Genomic DNA, 18,446 nt, shown 5'->3' with positions numbered 1-18,446 from the left:
CTTCCAGATGAAAGATATGATATCTGATGTTCCTTACACTGTACACTATGCCTTGTTAGCACATCCACTGGATTTTAGCTCAGGCGAGCTAAAATGAGTTTAAGTGTGAAATAAAATAGCCAAAAAAATGAACATGTAGAAATTGTACATATCTCCTTTTAAAACATTTGAAGGACAGTATGGACACCAGCATCAAATCTAGTTAAACAGTTTGGCATCTTAAATCTCACAGCATTATTGTATCTGCTTAATACCTGCTTTAATACGGGGCTGTCCAATCCTGAGAATGTACTGTATGTACAGGTTTTCATTCCATCTCAGCACTTAATGAGCTAAAATACCTGGTTACTAGCTTAACTGAACCACTTTAACAGCTTTTGTCCAGCACTTTATGTGCTGTGGCTTAAAAAATTCTAAGAAAACCTGCAGACATACTGTATCTGCCCTGGCAGACAAGGACTCAACATCCTTGCATTAAATAATGTAAGTCAAACATCTTTACACCTGTAAAACATGGATTTCCTGGTAAAAGTTTCTTGCCAAGACCTTTTTATAAGACCTTCTGTAAAATCAGTATAAGAGCTTATATTCATTATAAAAGTATCTTCTCCTTTCTAATGTATTCAAACTATCTGCTGATAATTGTAGTTAGAAAACATACAACACACCAAGCTAGGTATGGCAGGGAAGACTTGAGCATTAGCTTAAGACATTCAAGATCTGTAAATTTGTCATTGGGTAAACAATTGCATGGTATTACGTGTATTAAATGCAGATACCCAAGATTTGTACTACATTTAGTTTAAAAGGGGCAGTACAGTGGCACAGTGGTTAGCATTACTGCCTTGCAGCATCTGGTGCTCTGGGTTCAGTCCCTGTTCCTGGGGTGCTATCTATGTGGAGTTTGTATGTTCTCTGAATTTGCAAGTGGGTTCTCTGTGAGTGCTCTGGTTTCTTCCCACAGACTTACTGGTAAGTTAATTGGCTTCTGGGAAAATTAATCCTGTTGTGAGTGTGTGCATGTTTGTGTCTGTGTGTGTGCTGCAATGCACTGAAATCCCACCTAGGCAGTGTCCTCCCATGTGCCCATTGCTTGCTAGGATAGGCTCTAGCTTACCCTCGATTTTATATTGGATGAAGCAGTTTAAAAAATGGATTGATGGATAATTTAATAGATTAGGAAAAACAGTACTTTCCTAATGGAAACTGATGGAAATGATTTAGGAGTTTGTGTACAATTATCAATTTGTAAAGCAGTGCAGTGATGTGATTAAGGTAATACCTGCAAATAAAACTACTCATAATCACGTAAAGTTTTTTGCAGATATACTGATACTTTTGATACTCCACCTACAGTTTGTAAAAAATGTGAAAGTTACAATGACACACAGGATATAACTCTTTCACAAAAAGCATATTATAATGTCCTATTGTTTTCATTACATGAAATACATTTTACATGATCAAATGTGACCTAAAGATAGCAGAAGATCAAATTAAAGATAATTGCAAAAATGTAACTCACTGCATAGTCCTTCTCTTTAAGTGTACACTGAGCTACAGTACATTGTTTTACATTCCATTTTCTGATAAAGAAAATATTCTGACATTCTGAAAAAAAAACTTATGTCTATGTTAAGAGCACTAGTTGCTAATCAGGGCAACAGTTCTCTTATTGGATAGGCTGATTTGGATACAGCTGTGTGCTCATAATGAGGGAGATGTTAATCATAACTATTTCTAAGCATATGATGTGATGCCAGTTGTTTATTATTGGACATGTGCTGTTCCATATGCAACTGTTTTGCTTACACATGCAAATACGTACAGTACAAAACCACTTGCATATTTTTGCCATGATCTCTCATCACCAATTAACCCTTACATGGTTCCCTAGATGCTTCAGTCAAACCAAACTCCTGTCACGACAACTGCCCTGTTATAGGCCCTTAAACCAGCTTTCAATAATTTGACTTTTCTCCCTATGTCTACATAGGCACCTCTCCTATATTCAGACTTGTCTTCAGCATCACATTTAGAAGGTACTGATTTTATAGAGTTACATTGTATCTTCAGATGAATGTTTAATTTTTAGAGCTGTTTTATAAGGTACAGTAGAGATAAAGCTATTAACACATAGAATGCTCTTTCAGAATATAGTGTTGCAACATTTACGATCTGTAAGTATGTACAATCAAGCAGGTTATTGTATCTGCAAAAACAGTACAGCTGCACTGCCTTGCAAAAGTATTTAGTATTCAAATTCTTCCACCTTTGCTTACTTTAAAGTCATGACACGTTGAAGTTCAATTCATACTTGTTATATATACAACCTACTCCATACTGTACATTGAAAGCCAAAAAAGCAAAAAGTAAATACCGTAGCTACTATGAAAGAAAAATGGAAAAGCCATGATTGCAGAATTCAAATCCTTTGCTGTGGCATACCAAATTACTGGAGAGACACACAATTACTTTAAGGAGCCACACAAGTACAAGAATGGCTTTTGTCTGTATTAGAAGTTTCACATTATTTCAGGATAAATAACCTAGTGTATCTGTTTAAGGTCCTAGTCTAGGCCTTAAACTACTCACTACTATTCACTACTAAGTCTGGTAGTGAATTTCCAGCAAAGTTTCAACTATGAAGACTAAGGATCTCTCAAAACAGCTCAGGGGTAAAGTTTTGTAAAGGTACTGAGTAGTAGAGGAGCTTAAAAGCATTTCAAGATCCATGAATATATCTTTGAGCCAATGGTGACTTTGAAAGAGTTACAATGTTAGGTGGCAAGATGGGAGAAAATGTTCATGTGTCAATAATGTCGCTGTTAGTCCACTAAGCTGGCTTGTATGGCAAAGTGGAAAATCCATCTAAAATTTCACATGAAGCTTCCAAGAATAGATTTAAACAATACTGGGGCAAAATGGGTTTTGTCATCAGGTAAGATTTGATCTAAATACAAAGTGTTGCATGTGGTGAAAACCTTACATATTGTATCTTTCAGTCAACACCATCCCTCCTGTCAAGTGTAGTGGTGGCAGCATTATAATGTGTTCTTCTCATCAGATAGGATTGTGAAGCTTGTTAAAAGAGAGGAGAACAGAGATGAATGTTACAGGAAATCTTACAAGGAAACTTTCCTCAGACCTTAAACCCAGAACAAATTGCACCAGGTCAGTGTGCAAAGCTGGTAAAGCATTTAGCATTTGAATAAAATAGTAAATTAAAAAAATGTGCAAGATTCAAAACACCTCAAAACTATTTACACCTACAGTATATAGGTGGAGATACAGTACCAAAATAACTCTGACTGATACATAGATGGAGTTAAATCAATGTGATACCATTTTAATAAAAAATAAGTCTTTTGGTATAAAACCTACTGTAAATACTAAGATATATTGCTTCTAAATCAAAATCCATCCACAAATAAAAATTATATAACTACAGGTATATAAACAATCATTGCAGCTAAATAACACATACTGGACAAATTGGCATATGATGAAAATATCATGTACACTAGAATTTTTTGCCAGATTCACAACTTCTAACACATGCTGCAAAATCATTCAACAAAAATCAAAATAAAAATCATATGCACAGTACACAGAAATGTGTGTAGTTTAGCACTAAAAGTTAAAAGGTAACTTGTTGCTATAATATAAAGATATCATTATTTTGTACACAGAAGGCTTATATACAGATTTACAATGGTTACAAGTTTACGCATGTGAAAATAGTTATAATTGTATAGAACAGCCTAGATAGCTCTTTAGACTCAGCAAGTCAGGCAGCACTGTGGTGGGTTGGTTAGACCTTTGGTCTGTTCTTTTAAATCCCAGATAGCAACATGGCTTCTTTATCCTTGACAAAGATACCTCATCCAAATTGTTTTAAGAAAACTCATCTGTATGCATAGTTACAAATTACTGTATATTGTCAAAAAACAAGCAATTAATTGAATCCTCTGTAAATTACTTTCGATGAAAGATCAATTGAGCAAATGAACTTGAACTTGAACTTTATTGCCATATGTAACCGGTACATGTACTGGTACAATGGAATTCTTACTTACAGAAAGTCTCTCGATTGTAAAACAAGTGTAAAAACACAAAGTGCAAACAGTGCATCAAGACAATATACAAACAAACAGTAAACAATGTACAAGTAAACATGTAGACAGTTTGAATGTAAACAATACAGACGTGTAAACAATGACTGGAGATGTGCAATAAATAAGAAATCATAATGAGGTAGATGGTGATGGTGTAGGTGTGGTCCGAGGGGGGTGGCTAAATGTGTTCGCCAATCGCACTGCTTGTGGATAGAAGCTATTGAAGAATCTGGTGGTCAGAGTCCGTCTCTGACCACCAGATTCTTCAATAGCTTCTATCCACAAGCAGTGCAATGCTCTTATATCTCTTGCCTGAGGGCAGTGGGGTGAAGAGCTCATGCCCGGGGTGATGACTGTCCTCTGTGATGGCCAGAATTCTACCACGGCAGCGGTCCTCATAGAGCTGTTTAATCTCGGCGAGACCACAGCCGATGATCTTCTGGGTCATATTGACCATTCTCTGCAGTGCCTCTCTCTCTCGAGAAGAGGTGCTGCAGTACCACACGGTGATCCCGTTGGTGAGGATGCTCTCGATGGTGCAGCGGTAGAAGTTCACCAACACAGGTACTGGCATCCCCCATCGCTTGAGGCACCTCAGGAAATAAAGGCGCTGCTGAGCCTTCTTCATGATAGAGTCAGTGTTCACAGTCCAGGTTAGATCTTTAGAGATGTGAATTCCCAAAAACCTAAAGTTGGTGAAATGTTGTATAATAAAACATTGTGTGTAGTTATACAAAGTACTTAAACCAAACAGTACACAACTAGCCAGGAATACGCAAAATAGGTATTTTCCTAAACCTTTGTATTCCTGGTGTCAATATGTCTAATGAGTGATGCGGCCTGGGTGGTCTATGATTTTAATTTAAGGGATTACTGACATCTAACAAAATTAAATTTTAAACTACAAATTCCATATATTTTCCTTACCTTTTCTCTCCTTAATTTTATTTTTATTCAATCCTTATGCCTTTGTTTTCTTCCCATTGCCAAACAGCACTGAAGCCTGCTCTTTTTAGACCGCAGACATTTTCAGTTTTTGGTATGAAAAACTGCACACACTGTATATTCACTATATCTTCATAAACAGTAACGAAAAAAAAGAAAAAAACCGCACCTGCACCCAAATTAAAATAGACATTTTAAGAATAATGAAGTAACGCCAGCCAATTGATCCATACTTCATAACTCAAGGTTCACTGAATGTATTGTATTTTCATTTTACACTTGCTTTGCTTCATTGTATTTGCTCATACCCTAGCCATCACAGTTTCTTATTCTGGCAGCTGAGCCTCTAAGAAAGTAATTGCAATTCCAAATCACAGTACTTTATTTGAAGTGCTATGGCCAATAATGATTTTGTAAGTGTCCTGTAAGAATAACAATTCCGTGCCTGTGACATTTGAGCTGTCCCACAGGACACTGATCATTGTTTTCTGAAACTACAATGCTTTTATCTCTTGGCAGATAGTATCCCATTTTAGTCTTAACATTCCAGTCAGGTCACCATTATGTTGAGAGAGAATACTTGAAGTGGGCACACAGACTCATTTTTGAAAAGCAAGACATTGCTGACATTTAAGCAGAATTAGGGAATCTGAAATTAAATGCACATGGGGTATGTTGTAAATGGGTATTGCCATGCTCTTTACCTCTTTACCAGAAGAGTATTAATGAATTATGAAACATTGGCTATTGTGCTATTTATATGATGTTTGCCCACAAGAATCAGCACATTGTGTTATCTTTTCAGCACTGTTCAGACATTCTCTTAGAAAATTGTGTTGGACTCAAGATCATGTAAAACTGGCATTAAAAAGGGCTGCCCTGCATGTGATTTACAGCTGCTTTTGTTAGGTTCTTTTCATCCTAATTTTGTTTCATCCTTACTTCCTTACTATCTTGAGGTTCTGTCAGATGTACATTAACTTTTTACTTAGTTCGGTAAGAGGATGTATTCGAGGATGTTTGGCGTAACCAGCCTAGCTCCTGATGGAACGGCAACCCAACTGTAAGGATGAGGGTGACCAACCCTCCCCACACACACACACATACTTGAGGAATGAGCTTGGGAGCTGCTGAAAGAGTGAAGATGAGATAGCAGGAAAGGTGCAAGAAATATATGCAAAGGGAAGCTCAGCAGGCAAGATTTTATACTTAGGAATGTGGATGTAGATGAGATTAGGATCTGACCTTCCTCCGAAATTTCTCTTGAAACACCCCTTTGATCAAAAAGTTCCAATTTGCCTTCTCTGACCATAAAAACTTTTGACACATGTGTGCAGTGTCATTTAAATATTGTTGCAAACTCAGTGTAGGATTTGGCTTTCAAGCTAACTTTGTGAAGTTACTGAGATATTGTTGACTCATGCATATTTTTCCCATCTTAGCCATTGAACTCTCTAACTCTATTAATCTCACCAGTTTCTTTCTTGGTTGGCTGCTCAGTTAAAGAGGGCTTGACAGGCAGTGTTTGGGTGCAATGATATCAATTTAAATTGTTAATGAAGACTTTCAGTTTTGCATAATTTTTTTCTGGTCTGTGCTTTTCTACAACTTTATCCCCAAGTTAGTTTGAAAGCTCCTTTGTCTTCATTGTTGAATCTTTGCTTGAAATCCACTACCTGAATAAGGAAATGCACAGAGACATGTAGGTATTTTTTCTCTAAAATATTGTGGATCACTATTTTTGGATACCGACAGAAACCAATTAACTAACTGTTGTCAAGGTAATTTTGTTCGCCTTAATTAATTAAGGTTTACCACAGCAAAGGGTACGAATACTTATGCAATCATGTTTTTTGCATTTTTCTTCCGTATTAGTTACTTGTTTTTTTTGGGGGGGGTCTTATTTAAATGTGTGGAGTATAATTCCTACTTCAAAGAGTTATGACTTTAAAGATTTAAAGCAAGAACATTTGCAAGGGTCTGAATACTTTTGCAAGTCACTGTAAGTGCTGAATGACAGTGAATATTTTTGTTATCTTTGGGTCGGGTTTTTCATTAGTATATCGTCAGTTTTTATTTATAAGCTGATAGGATCCAACTTTATGTCCACACAAAACCTAATTATAATCAAGCGCTATCTACTCTGTCACAATGCTTAGATATTAAGAATGGATGCGAGAGTTCTTTTTATGTCTGAAATCTGAAAATCTGAATTTGTTCTGATTTATTCTCTTGTGTTATATTGTGATCAAATATGTCAACACTGACTTTTAATGATCATGTATTAAGTTTAAGTACTCAGAATAGTAATCTACATATCATTTTTAATTCAAATGTTACAGTAGATGCTCTTTTTGAGTATTTTCTCTTGAAAATTTTCCTTTGAGCATATTTGTATACTATAAGTTAGAACCTAGTGAAAATGCATTTCTACAGTAGATGTCTCAGAGCAATAATCATATGATGTCACACTCTTAAAATTTCAAGTAATGATGGTTAGTGCTACAGGAAAAAATTACTTGATAGTATCAATAAATTACATTTATGGCTATAAAATGCACAGAGTGATGAAATGTCACATATACCATATGAGAGAGTAACTGAGTTGTACCAGCAAAAACAGTTGTGATAATGGAAACTAATAATCAAGCAGTAAATACCAGATTTAGGCAACAGTACAGAATATCGCAAATCAGCAATAATTTTCATAGCAAAGTATGTTAAAAGAAAACATTAGTGCATTTTCCTCATGTACTGTATGAGCACCGAGTTTTGTTAATAGCAAAAATTGTTTGAATATGTACTGTATAACACTTTTTGCCACAAAGTTCTTCACATATAGGAGGGGACCTACTGTAATCATTAAAGATGACCAAGCTCCTAGGTAACATAAGGCAGCCAATATGTACCAGCAAGACAAAGTAGATCAGTTGGGGAAGGGAGAATTTGCTTCAGCAGTTGAATTTAGTGTTGTGTCTAGTGATAAAACGAAGTCTACAAGTAAAACTTCTGTTTTGTGTCAATTATGCTGCAGTTACACAGTCAAGGGATAAAGCTCACAGGTTCAAACACTTTTATTAAGCGTATATTTATTATCAATGTATCTATAGTAAGGAAAATCCTTTGGAATACCTACTTTTCAGATTATAGAACACTAAGTATTTTTTCAGGATGAATGTATTTTTTAATGAGGGATTTTTATGAAAAAATATTTGTGTTAATGTCATTACTTCAAAAGCTTTGTTTTGCATATTTACTGATTTATTTTAAGATCTGCATTATGTGATAGAGGTTTTCATGTCTCCCGGTTGCTTGTTTTTGTTGTTATATCTTCAACAATGCTGAGATTGTCTTTCTTGCAGGGGACACAATCTTCATCATCCTGAGGAAACAGAAGCTCATCTTCCTCCACTGGTACCACCACATCACTGTACTCCTCTACTCCTGGTACTCTTACAAGGACATGGTGGCTGGAGGAGGCTGGTTCATGACCATGAACTACTTGGTGCATGCTGTCATGTACTCTTACTACGCCCTGCGAGCGGCCGGTTTTCGGGTCTCTCGCAAGTTCGCCATGTTCATCACCCTGACGCAGATCACACAGATGGTGGTGGGCTGCGTGGTAAACTACCTGGTCTTTTCTTGGATGCAACAAGGCCAGTGCCCGTCCCATGTGCAGAACATTGTCTGGTCCTCACTCATGTACCTCAGCTACTTTGTGCTGTTCTGCCAATTCTTCTTTGAAGCCTACATCCACAAGAGTAAGAAAGACATGAGCAAGTCTGCATGAGGAGGGAGCAAGAACACCTCCAGCAGTAGCTCAGGGTACGGTACCAATGATGGCAACAAGAGAAGAAGGCTTTTTTTGTTAGCAGTGGCTCTTGTAGCAATTGGTCCAGCGAGCTGTATCTGGCGCAGTTTATGTTTCCTCATGTGCCAACAGCAAGTTTGTCTTCACCCAGTGTGTGAGCCTTTTCCCAAAGGAGGTCAGAGACTCGCTGTGTCAGTATAAAAACAGAACAAAAAAAGAAGATTAACTGCCACACCCAATCTTCAGGCTCTGCATTAAATTATTTTATGCCAACAACAGAAAATGACAGGTGATATAGTTACTAGCACTTGATGGAGGCTGATGTTTTGTTTTTTTATTTAATGGTTCCATTAAGATTACACACTTTATTTCAAGTTGCGATTTTGGTGTTAAGATATCTAATATTGCACCAAAAACAAAAGTAAAAATTAAATTATTATACAGTACCAAGATAGTTTTTTTAAGATTATACTCTCTCCAAAATGGGACATTTGAGTTCTAAACTTTAAATGAATAACAATTGTATTCAAAGCACATTATGGGGTTATTTCAGTTTCAACATACCAACAATGAATTAAATTAATGTTCAATAGTATATTTTAGAAGCTTAAGCTGAAGTTTTAGTTCCATCATTCTAACTTGATAGTATGTTATAATGCCTGCTTCTGAAATTTGTTTGGTAAATTTTAACATCATCATTTTGTTGCCCACCCAGGTATGAAGTGCACTGAACCAGATAGAAATGAATATGAATTGAGGAGTGTAAAACAATTAAAGTGTATTTGTCTTCATGTATTGCAGATTCAGCGCTACAGTATGTGGGAAGCATGAAAGAAACTGATAAACCAGCCAAGAGAAGAAAGGAAATTTTAGATTACACTCATGATTTTACTGTTAATTATTAGAACACCCTAACAACACACAGATAAATCAATGTATCATCTTTGCCAGTCAAGTCCTTTTAGCTTCTATAAAAATATGAAAATAAATAGCTATCATGTCACATGAATCTAGTCTACAGTATGTATTCATCCTAGAGCAAATTTTTCTATCTAGTACACATCATGAGATAGTTGAGGTGATTTTAACTTGTTCATTGCATTTTTCTAGTCTCATTCTTAATATTGTTGTACAGTTTGTAAAAGACGCCTTTTAATATAAGGTTGATTGTATAAGCAACCTTGATAAATGCTGACTCTGCTCAGCATTTTCAAATACTTTTTATCTCTCTCCTGATTTTCTATACAGCAGTGCCCCAGTACAATTATAAAATATGCCTTCTGACTTCTAATATGACTTCTATTTTTGCAAAGTATTCAAATAGCATTAAATGTATGCTTACCAGTGCTCAGCTGTTTGTAAAACTCCAGTATTGTATGATAATTCATATATTTACTTCTCAAGAATTGAGAATTCATTGAGAATCTGGTCACTGCTACTGAATAGCTCTTCGCTTATCTCGTAGCCCTGGTCTCACATAGGGAGTCTGACAGTTCATAAAGTGGTTCCAAAATTGAAACCAGACATTTTACCAAGAGAGCAGCTCAGAGACGAATTCTTTGACCTTTCTTCATTGCTTCAATTGTGTGCGGTTGACTTTGGATGTTTAGTGTTCTTTGTTTTCAACCAATGTAAAAACTTTAAAATCAACTGAGACAAACATAAAATATTGCAGGCATCTTAATATTATTGTAAGTGACTGCAAACCTTTGATTTAGGTGTGCAATTGGTACATTATAAAATGTAAATCTATAATATAGAATTATAAAAATACATTAAAATCAATAGCAGACTAGCATTCGAATTTGTCCTGAAAATGTTTGCATTGTTGAAAGGTTTATGGCACCTTATTCCTAAGCATAGGTTGTTACTTGTACTATTGTAATGTTTCATGCCACAATAGTTACAGTTTACTGTATACTGTACATCCAAAGCAGGCCCAATACAGAGAGTTTTTTATTAATAAATCAATCAGTTTGCATGAGTACTTATTTCTTTTTAAATAGCTCTTCTCTTCAACACTTTGGCATCTCTGGTATGTTGAAATTGAACATTAGAATAAAACTCCAATGTTTTTTTTTCATATACTTTGTACTTCTGAAACATAGGCTGGTTTTCAGCACAAGTTGCACCAGAAGAAGATACACATGCATTTGCATAAAACGAATTGGACAGTCCTAAAGATGACAAAATGAAAATGAAAAAAGATACATATAGACAAAACTAAGACACATAGACAGACATCTCTCCTGTCATCTTTAGATTAACTGCTGAAGAACCTGATTAATTTGAACCTGGAGCCAAAAACAAAACAAATCCAAGGGATATCCAGTGAACATTTATAGATACAAATAGCAGTCCAAAAATGTTTGTGTTAAAAATATATTTCTAGCAGTTACTCGTACTCTGAGGATGAAAGATACTAAAAAATGTCGGATTAAAACATTTCTGAGAGCTGATATACTGTACTGTATATATGTTTTTTCTTCAAATAGTAGCTAGAACTGGAAAAGCAGTTAATCTTCACTATTTTCAGTACTGTACTGTGCACTGAACAGATATCCAGTCTCAATATGTCAAACTAGAGAACAGACACTAGTTGTGGTAGCACAAAGAAGTCTTTATCAAAGAACCACAATATTTTAGCACAGTTTGCAACTCTTCAAGTGGGATTTATAAATGTTTGACCTCTCACTCAGACATTCATTTGCCAGACTTGTTTCTTCTATAAATATTCCGCTGGAGTTTATCAAAATATTTTGCTTTAAAAAAAGAGACTACTTATGGAAGGATGATAAATGACTGCTTACTGCCCTCAAAGGTTAAATGCTAATTTAAATGAACATCAATGCTTCTGAAGATATTGTTTGAAGAGCTGCTATTATGCTCCCCTTGTTACTTTACAAGCTCATTGGAGAACAGCTTTAAATTTCTTGTGTAAAAAAAAATCAGGTCCTTTATAGAAGCAGCACTTTATAGTGTTCAGAGTTCAAAGCCATTACCCTTTGTTGGTTTCTTAATAGATTTACATTCCTCTATAAAGCGAAATAAAATAGCTGGCATAGTAGAACACTGGGAATTATTTAAAATAAGTCATAGTTTTACAGTTTCTTGTTTTTTTCATATTTATAAATGTATCAGTGTTTCACACATATTCACTGCTACTGCACTGAAAGTTACAGTACTTGATAAATGTGACTACAGACAAAAAAATCGTATTTATTATTGCGGTAGTCAAAAATAAAAGGCTTTCTTATATTTTTATGTTTTATCTATTTTTTTAAACTCAAAGTAGCCAATAGTCTAAATAGAGACTACAGTATTTTAAACAGCGGTACTTAGCTTTAAGACTAGCTGCCAAGGATAATGGAGAAAGACTTTGCCCTGGCATTAAATGCATAACTGTGAAGAGAGGGATGTTATTAACATATCATCTACTGATTCCAGGTTAATATTAATTTACTGTAATCATTATCGATCTGTCATTTATTAATTCAACATTGAATTAGCATATGTTTATATATAGGTATTGTGCAACATTTTTAATCCACTGCTTTACTGCATTATACTGGAACAGAAGGCAGTGGTTGCAGTTTTGTTGTGCTTTGATATTTTTGTTAATGATGTTGTGTGTTTAAATGTTTCTTTTATTGCTAATAGTTCTCTGTGATATACAACAGCTCTTCAATCTGGCAGAGCCTTTCTTATCAATACCCAGGTTCGATCTTACTGTTTGATTTGGGGTTTGTATTCTACAATACGCCTCATTGTCTTTATCTAATTGATTCTTTTGTTAAGTAAAAAGTCCTTCAGACTCCGGTTATAATGCTGTGGAGTACAACAGGGTCCAGATTTAATATTCCTGGATCCTTCTTACAAATGCTCCCATACAAATTTGACCACAAATGGAAGAAGATTATAAAGATTACATTTATTTTACAATGATTTAAAAAAATAATCACTTAAACTACATTAGGTAAACTGGCATGGACAGTTAGAAGCTTTTATATGCTGAGGCAAAATGCAGATAACCTTATATGCTAATACATTTCAGTATTGATAGAATTCCAGAGATTAGACCCAAGATAAAACACAAAGAAATAGAGTAGTTATTTGAAGATACTATCATCTACAAATGTAATGACTTAATATAAATGTTGATTTAAAAATTCCATATCGTTGTCTATTGTTCTTTGGGATTCTTTCCAGATAATGTCTACTACTAGGCTTATTCATACAAATGCTTACTGTGCTTTAAACTTTAGTGCATAAGGTAATGGCTCATGGAAATACATAATAATAAACTTTTAAGAAGTGTCTTACTGTATTTGAACATATCTATTAAGAACAGAGGGGGTTATGTTCCTGAAAGATATTGTTTACATGTGTGTTGGGTTGTTTGTTCTTTGTCAGTCGCCGTATAGACATATGACTAAATAAGAATTTGTTTGTTGTGTGTATAGAAGTAGAAAAACATTACAAGCGTTATATCAGATCATTATTAGGGATCTAAATAAAGCTAACACACAGTAGCAAAGAAATATAACTCTGACTATGAAGTCCTGCTCTTTGTTAACCATTTAGCCTGTTTTTATTTATTGTACTTTGTTCTGCATCAATACCTAAACTCCTGTTGTTAATTAAAATGGATTGACTACCCTGAAGTGATATTTGATGGAACAAGTAAGTCTTCCACTTCCTTTGCAGATGTGTCCAGTGATTCATGCTCTTGCATAAAATAAATTAATATTTTCTCTGAGTTCCAGCTTTGATTGCTATGACACTTTGTTAGACATCTCTGTTGAAAACACAATGCAACCATGTAGCAGCATTAGAGTAACATCATCTTAGCAAAGATACCATCATTTATAGATGGATGAGCTGAGTTCTAGACATTTGAATCCAGATTACTGGACTGTGAAAAAATCCTTGAAGCTGAAACGTCTCAGTGGCTGACAGTAAAATAGTCCATCATCCCATGTCCAAAGACATGAATCATCATGGAATTGTATGTTCATAATACATAAACATCATTCACATGATAAATTAAATAAAATAAATTAAATATTGTTTTTATCTGTGGACTGTACATTTTGTAACCATGTAAAATCTGTCTAAAATCTGTCTACTGTACTGTATATACACTATAACAATTCTGGAAAAATGAACATAATGCAAATTCCACGTTATGAATTTACTAATTTGGATAATGAAATGTGTTTTATTATTTTATATTGACATATAATATTGACATACAGTAATATCATTGATTTTCAGGCATCCCAGTAGATAATAATAAAAAACTTTATATCGCGCCTTTAAATGCAGCTTCTCAAGGCTCTTTACAGAATGACAACAACAACAACAAAAAAAAAAAATACACAAGATATTCAATGAAAATACACAATGAGAGGACAGTAGATGGGGGTACTGAATACGGTAGAAGCAAAGCGGTAAATAACAGAACCAGTTAAGTAAAGGCCCTTCTAGAGAAGAAGGTTCTGAGTCTGGATTTGAAAGGGTTTAGGGAAGCTGAATCTCCTTAGGGAGAGAGTTCCATAGCTTTGGGGCATATCAGGAGAAGGCCCTGTCACCTGTGTAGACGGGCCTGGGGCACAGATAAGAGACCAGAACTAGAAGAGTGAAGGTTGCGAGGTGGGGAGTAGGATGATAGTAGCTCATACAGGCACTGAGGTGCCAAGCCATGCAGAGCCTTATAGGTGAGCATGAGGAATTTGATGTTGAAACGAAACCTGACAGGAAGCCAGTTCAGGGACTCCAGGATAGGAGTAATGTGATCACTTGCATTAGACCTGGTCAGGACTCTGGCTACCAAATTTTGGACATTCTGTAGTTTGTTCAATATGGATTTAGAAACCCCAGCGAGTCGAGTACTACAGTAGTCAATTTGGGAGAAGACAAATGTGTGGATCAGGATTTTTCAGCAACAGTAAGTGATAACATTTGACATAGTCTGGTGATATTTCTGAGGTAAAGGAATGATGTTTTGACAATATGTTGCACATCTGGGTCGAATCTCAAGCCTGAATCAAATATTCCCTCCAAGATTTTTAATTTTGACTGAAGCTCAAGTATAGTACCATCTACAGATAGGGTCACAGCATTAGATGTTGATAGAATGTGTAAACATCACTGTCATTGAATGAGGCAAAACGTCTATAGAATATGGTATACCAAAGTATTGATCCAACTCATGTATTCAAGTTTGATGCATGGTTTTTTAGTACTCCTGTGTGTTTACTGTACTTAATGGTTCCAAAACTAGAAATGTCCTCAATAGTTCTTTACAAAGAAACATACTGTGGTTCTGGTACACGCTGACCCTCAAGCAATATATAAGACTCTGAGCTAGCATATCACCATATTATAAGTGAGTGTTCAGGCAGTCTGTCACTATTGGCATTCAGAACCCCGCCACACTCCAAGAATGTACTGATGGTCCCTTTATGGAGAAGCCTGCACAGTCCCAAAACCACAGTCCACCACAGAGGTAATAGATATATTATCTTCACATCCTCTTCAACTCCTGCAGATCAACTCTTCAGGTCTTTTTTAATCCACAGGGGAAAATGGGACTGCTGAAATCACGACATGTCTTTAAAAAAAACTAATTTCCGACACACCCATGAACACCCTGACACACTAAACTGGGCTCATCCCTTCAATAAATGGTCAGGCTTCCTTAACAGGAAGATATATGTCCCTTGTCATTTGAAGATCTACCAGCACACCATATTTGTCTCAGTCCTTTTGGCAGCCAGTTACCAAAGAACTGGGTGGAGTGGTGGCTCTGTGGCTAAGGATCTGCACCTGTGGCTGGAAGGTTGCCAGTTCGTATCCTGCGGCAAGAAGAGGAATCCTACTCCGTTGGGCCCCTGAGCAAGGCCCTTAACCCAAACTGCTCCAGGGGTGCTGTATAAATGGCTGACCCTGCGCTCTGACCCCAAGCTTATCCTTGTCTGTGTGTCTCATGGAGAGCAGCTCCAGGGCAGGGTATGTGAAAAGACAAATTCCTAATGCAATATATATATATGGCTTTATAATTGTATATGGCCATACTTTATATGGCTAGTAAAGTGATCTTATCTTCAATCAATTGGATCAATCAAATTAGTCATTCTTCCTCTTAGACACATTCCAGTCACACAAGACACTAATCAGGCAATAAAGCCAGGTGTGGACAGTTTTCACTCACAGGAGAGGCCCTGGCTAAAGCCTTGGCTTGCACCATCACATTACCACACCACAAGCATCATCCTTAAGGGAAATGAGTGAAAATTGGACATGCTGGCTAGACATCCCATTCATGTACACACCTTCACACTCTGACACCATGTAAAGATGCTGTCCCCAACCAAGGGGGGAGGGGGACAATCCCATGACGAAAAAAAAATGGCCCCAGTATCCTTCTGGAGGCAGGGGACCACCCAAAACATTGAGTAGAAAAATTGAAAACATGGAAAGAATATAGTAATTTTGGTGAGTAAATAATTCTCCACGAACAAGAAAGAAATGTTTTGGGTATAACCTCTTCCAGAAAAAAAGTATTCACAAAAAGGGAAAAGAAGATGGCAGAAAGCTTGCCACAGTGGCAAACCACATTCATAAAAATGTAATCTTCTCTGAGTTATTTCACTCCATCTACAGGGGACTAGCGGTGAGTATAAACTCATTTACCACCTCCCCTCTCCTTCTCCCAGCTGACTCTCAGTTAACGGTAAAGGGTTTAAATTCCCTGTTCTCCTTGGGTGGAAAATTCTACTATGTTCTTACAAAAGGGGCTGAAGACCTTCAGAGTCTAACAGTCACGTATGTCTCCTTACGGCTATGACAAAACTACACAGCACCTACTGTATATTCTATAGTTTGATGTGTTTTATTACTGGTAAATTGCAAGATGCCCTTAATGTGTGAAAAAGGTATCTTCACCACTAACATGACCACAAATTGGGTTCTTGTTCAGAACGCTGAGCCTTGTAAGACATGATGAGAAGGGAAGCTTATTTATATGTTGCTTTTGAATTTTAAAAAAAAGATATTCTCTCTTTAAGTCCACCATTATTATAAGCTAGTACTAAAGCTTTGTCCTGTATATAGAAGTTTGGGATCTGTTGGAATATAACACTTAACTTAAGTATTATTCATTATTCATTCATTATTATATTTGAAGTTTAATACAGAATAGCCACATTAAAAGGGTAAAATGAATAAAACAAAATGATGCCTATTGTTTCCTAGCTCAGATAAGCTACAGTGTGTTTTCATTTGAAAATGAGAAATCTGTTATACAGCCTTGATTATATTTATTCAAGATGCATAACGTATTGACATAGTCTGAAGAATAATTCCCATTTTTCAAATAGGAGAAACAAGGTCCTGATATTACAATATCAGCAAAAATACATGTTTGGCAGCTTTTAAATTAGCATCCAAGAAGACTTATGTGACACTATCCAATTTCTTTGGGTTGTTTTCTTACTGAAGAAAAATATAACAGGTAACATAGAATAATAAACAGTCTATTAATATGTTCCTTGGACTGAAATTAAAGTGGAATGTTTTCAAGAACAGGGGTGACATGGTGCTGCTGTGGTTAGCATTGCTGCGTTGCAGTGCTGGGACCTTGGGTTTAATTCTGGACCTGTATGTTCGTGTAAGTTTCCTCCCACAGTCCAAAGACATACTGTACCTATTGGTTAATTGGCTTCTACAAAAACTAGTCCTGGTGTGAGTGTGTGTCTGTGTGTGCTCTGTGATGGACTAGCATCATTTTCTGCCTTGTGCCTGTTGTTTGCTGGGATAGGCATTTGCACCCCATAATCCTCTATTAGATAAAGCAGTTAGAAAATAAATTAATATTTTGAAACAGATAACAGGGGGGACTTCATAATTTCATCTTATATACTTGCACAGGTCTTTGAGCTCACGTGTTGTGTAATCATGTGATAAATTTAACTGCTGTCTCTTTGAGTTCCTGTTTTTTTATGAGTTCAGTTTTTCTCTCAGCAAGTAAAATTAAATTTAATTTACATCTGAAGATCGGGATGGCCAATATATATATTTTTTTCTCCTTCAGAATTCCTTGGTTGTGTTGGCCTTATGTTCTGGGTCATTGACATAGTGCTTGGTGAAGTGCCACCCAATTATCATGGAAGTACATTCCACTGCATAAGCAGACATATCTTTCCAAAAATATTAGAATTTGTGCTTATTGCCATCACTAGGTAAATCATTAATAAAGATAAGTGAGGTAGTTCCACAGGCGGTTTGTTCTTTGCACCATCTGCAGATGCTTGCTTTACCCATTCAATCTCAATGGTAAAGGTTTGTCTTAGTCCAGTCCTTCCATAAAACTCTGTCCAAAACACTTCTGATTAATCTTTGTACTTGCAAACCCATACGTCCTTCTAGCTTTCCTGTTCATGGTGCTGATGAGATATCCTGTAGCATAGGTTGTGTAATTCTGCAGAGTCTGGACTTTAAAAACTTCAGTTTGAAGTATGGGGATTATATTGACAGTTACTTCAGGGTTTCCCTTGACAGCTCTGATG

At 36.0% G+C, this 18,446-nt stretch overlaps 1 protein-coding gene across 1 annotated transcript in view; it reads left to right on the top strand.

The window, feature by feature from the left end:
• The window catches only part of elovl6 (ELOVL fatty acid elongase 6), a 66,397-nt gene extending 52,455 nt beyond the window's left edge, over positions 1-13,942 (top strand). Inside the window, exons 4-5 of the mRNA XM_088923193.1 lie at positions 8,426-8,888; positions 9,676-13,942. Of these exons, the coding sequence (XP_088779319.1) occupies positions 8,426-8,853 (428 nt within the window). The 3' untranslated portion in view covers positions 8,854-8,888; positions 9,676-13,942. The remainder of the gene's footprint in view (positions 1-8,425; positions 8,889-9,675) is intronic.
• The last annotated feature ends 4,504 nt before the right edge of the window (positions 13,943-18,446 follow it).

The sequence above is a fragment of the Atractosteus spatula genome, chromosome 1 (assembly GCF_055471065.1).
Source record: "Atractosteus spatula isolate fAtrSpa1 chromosome 1, fAtrSpa1.hap1, whole genome shotgun sequence".
NCBI lineage: Eukaryota > Metazoa > Chordata > Actinopteri > Semionotiformes > Lepisosteidae > Atractosteus > Atractosteus spatula.
Note: the sequence above shows the minus strand (reverse complement) of the source record. Positions and strands in the feature narration are given on the sequence as shown.